This window comes from Sipha flava, unplaced genomic scaffold (assembly GCF_003268045.1).
Source record: "Sipha flava isolate LNK unplaced genomic scaffold, YSA_version1 261_pilon_pilon, whole genome shotgun sequence".
NCBI lineage: Eukaryota > Metazoa > Arthropoda > Insecta > Hemiptera > Aphididae > Sipha > Sipha flava.
Genome location: NW_020272923.1, coordinates 78,893 through 93,796, shown reverse-complemented (window position 1 = coordinate 93,796; position 14,904 = coordinate 78,893). Strand labels below are relative to the sequence as shown.

Sequence of the window (14,904 nt, the reverse complement as noted above, 5' to 3'; positions counted from 1 at the left end):
TTTTCTTGAGTTTCATTATTTAAATTATTTAATTTTTTCTATGCTCATTGTATTGAGTAATACATTTTTGTACCACTTGGTAATAATGTATGATTCCATTAATTATACTCAATATTTTAGTGAAAATTGAAATATTAGCAATACTCTTTTCTTTTTGTGATAGCTACTTTATTTTTAAAAATATATAATAGACCACCAATATTGAAGTAATTTTTGTTTAAATATACATGACTTAAGAAATATTAAATTCCTTAACAATATTTAAATTTATGTTTCAATTAAATATGTTTTTAATTTAATTCAGATCCAATTTTACCAATGGTTTAAGTATTACTAATGATAAAAAGTTGACTAATGGTTTCAGTATTACTAATGATAAAAATTTGACAAATGGTTTAAGTAATACTTGTGATGTAAATTTTTCTGTTCTTCACGATAATGATGTATCAAAGTAAATATGGATATTCTTTATTTTTTAAAGACAACTTATTAATTGTTAATTTTGATCATATTTATTTTCAGTGGATATTTATCAAAAAGTTTGAGAAGAGGTAGCTTTTACGATCAGCCAAAGCTGCAAAATGTACCATTAAAAAATAAGGATTATTGTATTATTACCTATTTTGAAAACTTTAATAAAATATTTGTTGGTAAAGCTATGAAAAATGAAAACAATCTGTATAATTTTTGCGAATTTAATATATTAAATTTTACAACTAATAGTCAAGGTAAATTTTAATATTTATTTTTTATTTCATTAAAATATAGGTTGAACCAAAATTAATTATAAATAATGGATAAATAATAAATTAATAATAATTACAAACAATCAATAAATTTTAAATTCTATTAAATAAAAAAAACTTTGTTATTATGGAATACCATGAAACTATATAAATCCTAATAGGTTATAACCAAAAATTAATCTAAACAATGATTGTTTCTTATTAGTGAACTTTGTCAATCTGAATAAAATATTATTTGTATTATTTATGGTGCAAATAGATGAGTTGACAATAATTTAAAATTTAAAATATAAATTTGACCCAAAAACTTTAAAATTTCAATACTTAACCAGTAAAATTATGTAGTTATCAATTTAATAAGTCACTTATGGAAATCAAGATGAAACTAAAAATAGAAGTTCTTTTTTTATATGATTACAAAACTAATTTAGAAGGAAAAGGAAGATCACTTTGTTCTCCCTTGTATTTAGTTACAGATTCTAAACTCATTGTAAAATATCTCAAATGTAGACTAACTGCCTTCCATTTAAATGTCCAGTTGGAGACTGTCATAAGAAAAACCAAAATGTAGTAAAATAACATGAAAAATAGAAACCGTGCTACTAGTTTTATACAAGCTAAAATTTTATATTTTTTTATATATATTTTACATATTTTATGTAATGTATTATTTACTAATGATTGAACTTCACACTTACAATTAAAGCAAAACATTTTAATATTGTGGCTTATTATAATAAACAGATAAATAATTAGCCTTAATAGATTTATAACCCAACATTATAATTAGAAAATAATGATTTAATTTCTAAGTATTATTTATAATACCTTTATTCATAAATTCATGAAGGTTAGTATAGAATTTAATATCACTTGAATCTAAAAATACTGAACCAAAAATTTTTATTAAAATGATAATGAATTATTTTATATATTAAATTAATTATGACTTTTGACTTAATGCCACATAAACAAATACAATTTTGTAAAACTATTAAAATAATTTAAATAATAATACTTAATCTAATTTTATAAACTATGATTTTATTGTATTTTTAATATTACAAGTAATTAAAATTGGTTATTTTTAATATTTATTATTTCTAAACATACAATATTTATTTTATATTTAGATAAAATACCCAAGTTAAATCCTGTTGTGGGTGATACTGTTAAAGTATTTTCAACAGAATACAAAAAATTCTTCAGAGGTAAAATTTTAAAAAATAATAACGATGGAAGTTATAACATTTACTACATTGATTATGGAAATGAAGAAAAAATCCCATCTAATGCAATCTTTGAATTAGCTGATGAATTAAAAAAGGTTTTTAATTTTAATTTTATTATATTTTATTAATTGTTAATTTTTGATCGAGTTCAATTGTATATACACATCAAATTAATTTAATGTGGTTATATTATAATCTGGTGAAAATAGTGTAAATAATAGATTATCATTTTCTGGTGCATGTTGTAAGCAATTATTTTTGTTTAACCACTTATTTAATATAAACGACCAATAGTTCAGAATGAAATATACTTCTGTGATATTTAGATAAATTATTGTAAAATCTGAGAATATTGAAATTATATATATATATATATATATATATATATATATATATATATATATTTTCAATGAGCATGTGATTTCTGTCAAATCATTTTTCCATTTATTTTGTAGGCATTGATGTAGCGAGGAGGGTGTAATGCCCCGCATACACAGAATACATAGAATAACTAAAATAATTTTTTTTTCTTATATGAAATATTTATTATATTTTATTACTATGTTGTTTTACAGCATATCATTATTCATTTTTTCTTCGTTCAAAAATTGGAATATTTTTCGATCAATTTCTCCTTTATTTATAAATTTGATATGGAGTAAAACTTAATATTTACCAACAGATTAAAGTTTCTTTATTTTTCATCAAAATGTATGATGTTTGTTATTTTTAAGTCTTATAGTTATTGTAATGGTTTTTGTCTAAATTTTTTTAATTATTTTATTGGTTATTCATATTTATTAGTTAATATTTAATTAATAATAATGTGTATTATTTATTTAATTTTAGCCACCAATAGCTGTTAAAGTAGGAATTGATGATTTAAAACATATACAAGAGACTGATGAAATTAGGAACCTGTTTAATGACTTTGCTAAAGATCAAATACCATTTATTATTGTAAGTTATATGTGTACATATTAAAATTGAGTTTTTAATTTCTGACAATAATGTTTTTTTTTTTTTTTCTTTTTGTCAATGTGTTCAATATATTATTAATTATTTTTAAATCTTACTCAGAAAATGATAAATAATATATCATTTATAATGCCTAGTAACTAGTTATTTTATAAAATTACTAAAATCCTATGGTAATGTACCACATTTTATCAGTAGATGTTTTTTTAAGTGCTGCACATTAAATAGGCAATCTAATACTATATTTGTGTTATATTTTGTATAATATAACATCATGGATAATGATGTTTGATAATTTACATCCTTATTCATACTATGCAATTTCTACAATTTTTAATAATTACTTATAAATTATTGACTAAATTGTGTACTAATTAAATTTGTAATGTAATAATTATATACTTTTATTAATTTTTAATTTTGAAAATATTTTTTTATATTTACAAACTCTTTGATATCAATATTTTTTTTAAGTATGAATGTCCATTTTTATAGGAATTTGACGAAACATCTAAAACATGTTTAGAGAATGTTAAATTAAAAGCTGTTGAAAGTGATCTCTATATTGACAGTTATGTAAAGAAGTGTCTGCTAACAAAATTAAGTAATATCACTGAAATTGTATTCCTTTTTTAATTTAATTTCTTGAGAAAAATCTATTAACATTAGTTTTTTATTATATTTAGACAATAAAGTTAAGAAACAAACTAATCAAAATAATTTATTGAGTAATAATTATAATATAAACAAACTTAAAAATCATGATAAAGTTTTTATAAAACATTTTGAAGATATGGGTCATGTTTATATTATCAAGGATGCAAAATTATTTAATGAAATGATGTGTAAAATTATTCAAGATAGATGTAAGTCTTATTATGAAATAATTTTCAACATAAGACAATTAAATAAAATATACCGAATCTTTTTTTTTTTTTCAGCAGCCATTAAATATCATTTTAAAGTGGGAGATATAGTTAAAGTAAATACGAAAAATTCTGATTATCGTGCAAAAATTAAAAAAATTGATGATAATTTGATCACTGTCATGACTATTGACATTGGGTGTTGTAAAGAAGTGCCATCTAATTGTATTTATGAATTATCTGAAGAACTTGCAAAGGTTTGATGTTAAAATGTATTACGTTTCTATATGATATTGTAAAATATGTAATATGTGGTGTAATAAATCCACATGTGTTTATTTTTTACGATGTTTGTGTTTATTTCTACTGACATCTGTAGTAGATAGGTTAGAAGAGATTCTAATATTATAAATAATAATGACCGTTAGAACTCATTAAATGTTGAATTGTGTCTTTCAAATTCACAGAGGTGATTAAAAATGTATGTCGTATCACTGACCTTTACATTTGTCTCACTAAGTCTCAAGTCATGCAATGTCCAAATTCTTGTATAATAAATATGAGTAGAGCTCATTTTAGAAATTAGATGAATTCTAACTTAATAACTTTGCTTCTTTTTGTCCTGCACTGTTATAATGCTAGAAGCTTCTATGATCCTTTATTCTATTTATTTTAAATCTTATAACTAATAACTAAGTGAAAATACAAACTATTATTTTAAGCGTTATTCAATCTTTTCAATTATTTATATACATCTCCATATGTAACATTGTTATTAATACTTATATATAAGTTGTGCCATTATTAAATATAGTGGTAATTGGTAATAGTTAGGCCGGTGACACTGAGGAAATTTGTTTTGTGAAATTTGTTTTATACAATTCATCACACAAATTATATTTCATGATCAATACACACAGAATAAATAAATTTCATAAATATTTTGTCACCGAAATGTGTTGCTTCATTTAAATACATGTGTTTTTAATAAATGAAATCTGTTTTCTGTTTCACAAAAAAAATTTCTTCAGTGTGTCATCGGCCTTAGTGTTTTTTCACATAATTATCTAAGTCACATACAAGTTAAATTTTTCAAAATTTTTCTCAAACATCTTTCTAATATTATATAATGACTGTGATTAATATTTCCTAACAAGATATCATGTTAATAACTAATTATTGGTTACACACAAGTTTATCAAATATTAATTTAATTCAATAACATACAAATTTTTTTAAAAAATTGAAATATATTTTGTCATTTAGTAATTTTTGTTGACTATTTATTTATTACATTTGCTACATTTAAAAATAAAGCTAAATAATGTATTCATTTTTGATAAATGAAAGATCAATCTAGTTATACAGTACCAATTATAAATTAGTGGTGATGATAAAAGAAATCTGTCACTTTGATTTAAAGTACCTAAATTTAAATCACATGTATGGCTACTATGTATGAATAAAATATTTTTATGTTTTGTTTTATTAAGTAGTTAATCTTTCTTTCTTTTTGGAAGAGTTTTAACTATGTAGTTTGATATTTTCTTTGTTTTTGGATAAACAAATTAAATCATTATTTTTAGTATCATGTAATCTATTGTTTTTTTAGATTCCTGGTTTGGCAATTGAAGTTGGAATTAAAAGACCTATTGTAAAAAGATCATCGACATTAGATGAGTATATAAATCAAATTGAAAAAATTCCATTATTTGTAGTAAGTTAAAGTTTTACGTTTAATTGTTCTATATACTCAAGTTTTTTAATAATTTTTATAAGATATTAAATTGGCAACTCATCAGAACTTTTTCAAAATATTTTAATAGAAATATAACTAAAAGTTTTAAATACCATTAAAAACATTAATTTAATGTTCTATATCAGTGGTTCTTAACCTGTGGTCCACAATACTCATATCGTGGGTCCGCGGCAGCCCTAAAACAATACATGTACATCAATACATGACATGAGTGCATTATTATAATATTGTTGCATTAATAATATTATTTTTTTTTTAATATTTTTTATTATATAATAGATAAATTTTATCATTATACGATGTTATAAAACTTGTGTATCAACCATCGTATTAAGCTAATAAAAATTAAATTTTAAGAATATTAAAAAAAGAAATTAAAACTAAAATAATTAAATTTAAGTTAACTGAAAAATTAAGTGAAATAAGAATAATTATAAATATGTATGTTATGTCTATTAATGTAATTTATTACATAAAATAATTATTATAATTTTGGTTTTAATAACATGAGATGTTTTGTATAAAAAAAAGTATTAAACAAAAAATTAGTAAGGGGGTCCGCAATTTCTATAAATCTTTCGTCAGGGATCCGTGAACTACAAAAGGTTAAGAATTGTTGTTTTATATGATCAAAAACTATTTAGGTAAATTAAATTTATAAAAAATAATATATACTTGGAGGTTAAATTTAACAAACTTTATTTCAAGTATACTTTTATTTACCGTAAATTAGTATATTTATTTTCTTAAATTATGTTTTTTTTTTTTTTTTTTAGGAATTTGATGAGAACAATTCTAATGGATATCAAGATATCATTTTAAAAAGAGAAGATAATTCAGAAAATATTTTTGAAGAATTCCTAAAATCAATAAAAAATGAATTAGTTTTGAATGGTAAATACATTTTTAAATTTTTGAATAATTTTTTTTTAAGTCAAGCCTACGATTGAAGGTTGATAGTTATTTAACTATTAATTATCTTTGTGTATATAATAATACTTATTACTATTTGTTTAGAATACACACTATGTAATTATTATTATTATTTTGTTTTATGAATTGTTTGTTGGCTTTTTCATCTTGCTTTAATGCTCAACGGAAAAATGTAAAAAATTTGTTTTCAAAACAGCTATTAATTTTGTTAATTTTTTTATATTAGAAATATCCAATGATAGTGATAATAATTCAATTATTAATATGGAAAGAAAGAGTGTAACAAATGATTTTCAAATTATTAAATTAGAAAATGGAGATCGTTGTATAGTTTCTTATTTCAAAGATTTTAAAAATATTTATCTTTGTGGAGCTGTAAAAGACAATGAAAAGAATTCTTATAAAGTGCATAATTATGATATTATTACAAAAACTTTGGAGAGTACAGGTCAGTAATTGTATATATTCTGATAATAGGCTTATAATTAATAATAATAATAATAATAATAATATATATATATATTATAAATATTAAAATAATAATATTAGTAATAATAAATTATTTAAATACTAAATGGTATTATTATGTATGATCATTTTTTGAATGAATATGAGTAAAAATAAGCTAGTCAAATTGTATAATTTTTGTTTTATTTGAAATTAAAACTTTTCTACCTTGCTAGTTTATTTTTAGTATTTTCTAAATTACTTTGAAATTAAATACTTTTATTTATTTTTAACTAATTTTTGGTTTATCATTTAGATTGTAAAATTAAAACAAATTTGGCCATAGGAGATGTGGTAAAAGCTTTTTCGTCTTCATTTGATGGTCTATATAGAGCAAAAATTTTAAATATTGAGAACAATATTGGTGTCCATGTTTGGTTTATTGATTTTGGAAATACAGAAATAATACCATCAAATTATATATTTGAACTTTCTGATGAATTAAATATTAAGGTATAAATATTATTAAGGTATTAATAAAATAGTTATTGTACATTTTTAAGTACATACATTTGTATTATTACAGACTGAGCTGCCTGTTTCAGTATCAATTGAAGTTCCTCCAAATGCAAGTATAAATGATGACATAACCGATTTATTTAAAAACTTGGTGTACAGTTGTGAAGTTCTATCTATTGTTAGTATTATTTTATTATATATGTAATTATTTTATTATTTAGTGTTTATATAAATATATTTACATATTTTAGGTATACAATGAAAAAAATATTAATAACTTGGAAAATGTGCTCCTAAAAGAATTAAAGTCTGATTGTTATATAAATGATAAAGTATTAAAATTATTACCAGCTGAAGAAATGTCAATAAAAAATCATGAACATTGTATTTTAACACATTTTGAAAATTTTGACTGTTTGTATGTTTCTTCCAAAGCTCTAGAAGAAGAAAATGCTTCATTTTTAAAAACCCTAATGGAAAGTAAAGGTTAGTGTAATGTATTATATATTATTAATATATAACTTATTTATTAACATATATTAGCTTAAACTTATTGACCGATTGTGATGAAATTAAAATTTAGGTATATACAGGTATAGTAATGTAGGTATAGTGCAATAATTAACGCTTAAAACCAGAATTGAACTCAGCTCACTACGTACATATGTAGGTATCGTGTTTGTATAGCAGCCACGGCAAATCCAAATTCTTGTGGTGGGAGGTCATGGAAGTCATTGTTATGTGGTTATTATTGACTGTGGGTTTTACTGAATAGTACCATTTTTTTTTTCTGGTGGCTCTTGGTGTATTTATTGAATCTAAAAATATGAACTGTAAGGACTTAAATATCAGCTGTTTATAAGAATAAATAATTCTTTTATAAGAATTATATACATATAATGGTTTAAAAATTTAAATTTTATTATAAAATTAATTTAATCAAATTTCAAAAGTTATATTTATATTTTTTGTTGTTAGAGTTGGTATAATAACATGATTACAAAATTAAAAAGAATTTATATTAACATAACATTGTTAACTATTTTTAGGTTTATACACCTTTTCTCTTTCATTCAGGATCATTTTTCAAAATAAATGGTTTTTAATTTCAAATGTATAAGAACAATTCACATATATCAATCACCTGCACCCTGTAACTTGACATGTCCTCCTTTTTTATTATGTCTAATATACTATTAAAAATGTATATTACATAAAAGTTTCACCAAATTCTATCTAAATTATTATTTATATTCAAATATTTTAATAATTGCATCCTGAAGTCTCATTTAATTTTCCTTGTGCTTAATTGTTTTAGATCTATCAGTATATTATTAGCTCTTAGTGTATTTTTTTTTTATATTTCTATAATTCTCATATCTTGTCTTTTATATTTTATATAGTTTATCTTCAGAGATATTCATAACGGTTACTAATAAAATTGAATTCAAATAGAATTGAAAAATAAAATTATATGTAAAGTTATAAATATTTTTGTATAGTTAATTTAAAATATTGATTATTTTCACTTGCGTGTATAATTTATTGTAGCATGAACATTTAGAAGATAGCAGTTATCATTAATTTTAATATATTTTTATTGGTTTATTTTATAGATCGTAATAATAAAATAAATCCAGTTGTAGGAGATATTGTTAAAGTTTTTTCTCCCTTTTATCAAGATATCTTTAGAGCTAAAATTGTTGATGTTAAAGGTAATAATTATCAAGTTTTTTATATTGATTTCGGAAATTATGAACAAGTTCAATCAAGAAATATATTTGAACTTACTGATCATTTTAAAATGAAAGTAATTTATAATAGTAAAATTATAATCTTATGATTTACTTAAATGTTTAATTATAATAATTTCAGGCTGGATTTGCAGTTAAAATTGGGATTAATATGCCATGTAATGTAAAAATAAATAAAGAAATATCAAATTATTTTTCAGTGTTAGCCAGCAACGCTGAAAAATTATCTATTGTAAATTAAATCATTTTGTATTTAAATCTTATAATGATTAATTTGTATATTAAATTTGTTAATGGTTTTATAGGAGTATGATGAAACTAGTGAAATGGGAATAAAAAATTGTATTTTGAAAGTCTTATCAACTGGTCTTAATGTAAATGATGAAGTATTAAAATTGTTTACCGATCAGTCTTCTGTATCTTTAGAAAAAGGTTATTAATGTTTCTTATTGTTATTTAATTATTTTTTATCATTATTTTTTGATATTTTGTTTTAACTAGTCATTATCATTACATTTGTATTTTACATATATACATATTATATATATATATATATATATATATATATATACATACATACATACATATTTTATATTATATTACATTTACATTTTTGGGAAGAAAAAGAGAAAAAAACACAGTTTAATTGAATTAAATAATAATTTAAAAAAAAATTTAAAAATTTAATTGAAAAGACAGAAATGGAAATTACTAGTGGAAAACATGGACATGACCTGAAACAGCAAAAATGCTTGGAATACCTTAGAACAGTTAAACAGTGATACAAGCCATTAGACAACGCAGTAATGTAACAGCAAATCAAGTCGCACATGTCCTTCTCACAAATGGTAAACCAAAAAATAAAACAAAAAAAAATACAAACGCCCTGGTGCAAAGAAAATGAAAGATCACTTATTGAGCAGATTTTAGCAAAGAAGACTAATACATGCAATAAAACGAATCTAGGTCAAAATATCCAACGGTCAAAATATCCACGGATAATATATCTAAATTTATCCGATTTTCCGAAAATTAGTACATTACACTATACATTCTAATACAACTAGCTCAAATATCAAACTATTTAATCATAAAAAAAACCTAAATTTTCTGAAAATATTAACTTAAATATTAAATTATAAAAATTAGCTCATAAAATGAATTCAATTATATACGCTGTAAATTACTAAAAGTATAATAAATAACGTTAATCGTTATAATATCACAAAATACAGGATGATTTTTTTATTATGAACCAGTTAATATTTCGGGAAGTATTAGGAATTTTAAAATAACTTTTTTTTAAACTTTCTAGGTTTTACTATTTTACATTGTGTTACAATTTTGATAATTTTAACTTCCGTCCTTATGTGATAAAACATTATCAACTTTCAATTTTCAAATGGCAATACCTATTTTCGATAGCGAAAATTTATAAACATACTGAAAAAAATAATTTTAATGTTTACAAAATTTAATTTCAGTTGTCCGTATGCGACTTATTACCGTTTAAATATTCGTTCAATTTACTGCTACTGGGCAATTTATCAAACCCAACAGTAAAAACCAGAAGTCAAAATGGAATGATATCTCAATTTAACAATACTCATAACGGTCATAATCGATAATAACTGTGATATTATTGCTACTAACAAGTCAATTAAATAATTTGATACTAATTTTTGGAAAAACGGATAAATTTGGATATTTTGTCCTTGGATGTTTTGGTTTGGATATTTTTTCCGAGGATACTTTGACCGATTACCCAATAAAACAGATGAAAGAAGATAAAGCACCCAGGATATTTGAAATACAAACAGAAATAATAAAACGCTTTGGAAAAAACACACAGGAATGAATACTAAAGTTTTTTAATGAGTGCCGTAAAACAGCAAGAATTCCAAAACAATGGCAAAAGGCAAAAGTGGCATTACTGATAGCGGTAATGGTCCAATATGCGACCTACACCCTGAGGTGCGGTCCAATATGCGACCTACACACTGATTTACAGTCCAATACACGACCTACGTCATAAATGTAAAAAACAAATAATTTTAACTAACCTTTTTTCATTCCACTTCTCAGTGTCGTCAATAAATGTATTGTTTTAGTCCATACTGTTGTGAAATGTCTTTTTCATATCGACCATAAAGTTATCAAAAATAGTTTTTTGATTTTGATACTTTCTTTACCACTCTTCTTGGAGTTGTTTATCTAGTAAAGGAAATGCCCCATTATTTTTAACATTATATTTGGATTTTGTAATACTCTATAAGCCTTCAATTTGTTAAGTGTGTGCTTCTGTTTCCGGGTAAATAAAAATTTTAAACGGTTAACTGTTAAATGAATATATCCATGATGATTTAATGTTGAGTACGCTCTCCATTGGTCACTATAAATTATTGTTTCAGTTTTTATTTAATTTTTAATAATTTGTAAAAGAGTTTTTTGGTCCCAAAATACATAAATAATATTCCCATGAATATAATTAAATGCCCATAATGACATTAACCGCGGTAACGAAATATGTTTATTAACACAATCTTATCGGTAGGTCGAGTAACATTTGTAGGTCGTATATTGGACCGTTACCCTGATAGAAAAACCTGGGAAATTGTCAAACTATCCGAAAAACTTTAGACCAATATCACTACTATGTTATATGTATTAGTTATATCAAAGATTAATTTTGAACAGAATAACCCCAGCCATAAAAAAAAAAAACCTATTTAAAAATCAAGCTGGGTTTCGATCAGAGAAATCCTGCAATAGCCAGATACTAAACCTAACACAGATCATCGAAGATGGTTTTGAAACAAAAAAATAACCGGAGCCGTATTTATAGATTTGACTGCAGCATATTACACTGCTGTTAATCATAACCTCTTATTGGATAAAGTATATTAAATAACTAGGACAAAGTATATAAAATAACTACCACCTGACAAAAGTAATTGAGTCAACGAACAGAATTAGAAGATTCCAGGTAAGATTACAAGATCAAAAAAGCCGATGGAGAAATTTAAAAAATGGCCTCCCGCAAGGTAGTGTCCTTCCACCAATACTTTTTAATGTATACACGAATGACCAGCCCATTTTGGAAAACACTCGTTATTTCCTATACGCCGACGAATTAGCGATAACCGCTTAAAGAAATACATTTAGTGAAGTCAAACAAACACATGTATTGATGAAATTGGATAGCTACTATACAGAATACTCATTAAAACCTAACTCTACCAAAACGCAAATAAGTGCAGGCCACCTTAACAATAAACAGGCAAAAAAGGAACTCAAAATACAGTGGCGGGGCATCAATCTTGAACACACACAAACCCCCACGTATCTAGAAATCATATTAGATTAACCTTCAAAAGTAACAGTGAAAAATCAAAATGAAAGTCGCAACACGAAACAACCTAATAAGAAAACTAACCAGGACAACATCGCACTCGCCTTATGCTACTCTGCTCTATTATAGACTTATTCCAATATAATGCCTTATGTTGAGTTCCTCTTAATTTTTTGTATCTTGCATTCCTCAAAGATGTGCTTGATTGTGAACATCGTCCCACATGATAAGCATATTAATGGGTCACCTTTTATTATTAAATAACCATACATCAGTCTTGTTTAACCAATTTTCATTCGATTTAGTTTTTTTTTTTTTCATTTGTGGTACTGATATTTGGGTTTAATTTCCATATTTTTACTGCTTGTTTAATTTTTAATTAATTTTATCGTGTATTATTAAGTAAGAAAATTTAATTATGCGTATTTTTATTTTAATTAAAAGGATTTTGAGATACCTGTAATAAAATATTTCTCATAAATATTTAATATTCACTTATCTTAATATTTAGAGAAGTTGTCAGCAACCAGCGATCTATAGGCCACATTTGACCCATACGTTTATTTTATATGGCCTGCATTAAATTCCAAAACAAGAAAATTGAATTGAATATTATATTATTTTTTTGTACTGTTTGGTCTCTAAATCGTTTTTACTTTGTGAATATAGTCCTAGAATCCAAATTATATATAGAAGTATCAGTTTAAATCATATTTGAAAATATCATTTTCAGTTTCGTTATTTGAATATTAACAAAAAATAATTTGCATTCAGAATCCGTGTGTCTTTAACAGTATTTTTTATTACATTTGTTTTTATTTATAGTCGAAAATTTGAAAATGAAAATTGAAGATCCAACAAAAGTACTAGAAGTTACGAATAATATCAATTCCCATCCACTTAAAAATGGAGAAACAGTCTATCTTCGGTATTTTCATGATTCAACTTCTATTTTTGTTAGTCGTGAATCTGAAGAATATGACTCTGCAGTTGAAAAAACTGCTTATGATACCTGTAAGTTACATTATTAGTTTAATTTATTTTTATTTTTTTAATTAGCTACCAGTATAACTATTTAGCTTTAAAATTACAATTTAATTAAAATTCGAATGAACATATTATTGTATGAAAAATAATAATAAATTCTAGTATGTTGATATTATATTTAATGATAATAATAATATTGAAAACTAAAATATAACTCGTAGAATAATACTAATATTACTCTAACATATAACCTGAGATAAATAATAAAAGTTATGATATGACAAGAATTTATGTTCGTAATTTTGGATTCAGTGAAGTGTAGACATAGGAAATTAAGAAGATATGGTATTTTTTGAAAGCAATGTGTTCAAGATTGTTGATAAAAAGGAAATTAATGGGTTAATAATAGAGTTGTTGCGTAACAAACTGAGATAAAATATTTGAAATAAGTTCGGTGAGAAATGTTTGACATTTTTTTTTTTAAAAGGACAGCTTTTATAATTTTTAGTATGTACATCAGAACAATGCACACTTCACAGGCAGTTCCGATAATTTGATGCAGTCCTTGATGAGATTTTCGTTGCTGCATTTTATACATCTTGACGGTGGACTATAGCAGGAGCATGTGTGGCCTTATCGCTGACATTGTTTGGATTGTGTTGGAAAACGTGTATGATTCGGTTTTTCGACCACTATTTTAAAACTTAGAAGGGAGAATATTAGTGGTAGAGCTTTTTTATTTACTCTATGAAAGATGTTTAACACACTTATAACGAACTAGCCCAAATCCCGGAGGGCTGAAGTCCCTTCTCCCCCTTAGACATTAGGTAGAACTATATCGGATACGAGTTCTTAAAATATTTCAAAAAATTAGTTGTAAGAAAGACTGTATAAATCAATATGCGCAAAGAATTATGGCAGTAAATCACATTACTAGCCCTCCTCCTTTTTTCATTTCTAGACCCGCGCTTGTCCTTGGTTTGTACCCACCAGAGAAATTAATTGAGTTTTCAACGCGGAGTAGTTAGTAATATTACTAAGGGTATTGGAACTAATATTTTGTTTTTTTAACCTCATTTTTTTTCATCACCAAAGTGTTTTGATAATGGGTTCAGGTCGTGCTGTAGGTGTGACTGACAGGAGGAGGACTGAAAACCTCGGGGAGATTATCGTTCACGGAGTGGGAAGAAAAACAATTTGGCGACACAAAGGTCTTGCTTTTCTTTAAATTTACATCAAGTTTGGTCAAATAGGGGGGTGACAAATTCGGCTTAGATGAATCATGTGATTTGATGAGAGACATGACGAATGAACTTATATATCATTTTAAC

The 14,904-nt window shown here is 24.1% G+C and overlaps 1 protein-coding gene across 1 annotated transcript in view; it reads left to right on the top strand.

The window, feature by feature from the left end:
- LOC112685002 overlaps positions 1-14,904 on the top strand; it is a 33,969-nt gene that overhangs the window by 4,374 nt on the left and 14,691 nt on the right. The window contains exons 6-22 of the mRNA XM_025556748.1: positions 305-451; positions 523-728; positions 1,880-2,073; positions 2,828-2,938; positions 3,452-3,560; positions 3,643-3,822; positions 3,898-4,079; positions 5,435-5,539; positions 6,358-6,475; positions 6,741-6,962; positions 7,278-7,474; positions 7,548-7,658; positions 7,732-7,966; positions 9,097-9,290; positions 9,356-9,466; positions 9,540-9,666; positions 13,412-13,600. Coding sequence (XP_025412533.1) covers positions 305-451; positions 523-728; positions 1,880-2,073; positions 2,828-2,938; positions 3,452-3,560; positions 3,643-3,822; positions 3,898-4,079; positions 5,435-5,539; positions 6,358-6,475; positions 6,741-6,962; positions 7,278-7,474; positions 7,548-7,658; positions 7,732-7,966; positions 9,097-9,290; positions 9,356-9,466; positions 9,540-9,666; positions 13,412-13,600 — 2,738 coding nt within the window. The remainder of the gene's footprint in view (positions 1-304; positions 452-522; positions 729-1,879; positions 2,074-2,827; positions 2,939-3,451; positions 3,561-3,642; positions 3,823-3,897; positions 4,080-5,434; positions 5,540-6,357; positions 6,476-6,740; positions 6,963-7,277; positions 7,475-7,547; positions 7,659-7,731; positions 7,967-9,096; positions 9,291-9,355; positions 9,467-9,539; positions 9,667-13,411; positions 13,601-14,904) is intronic.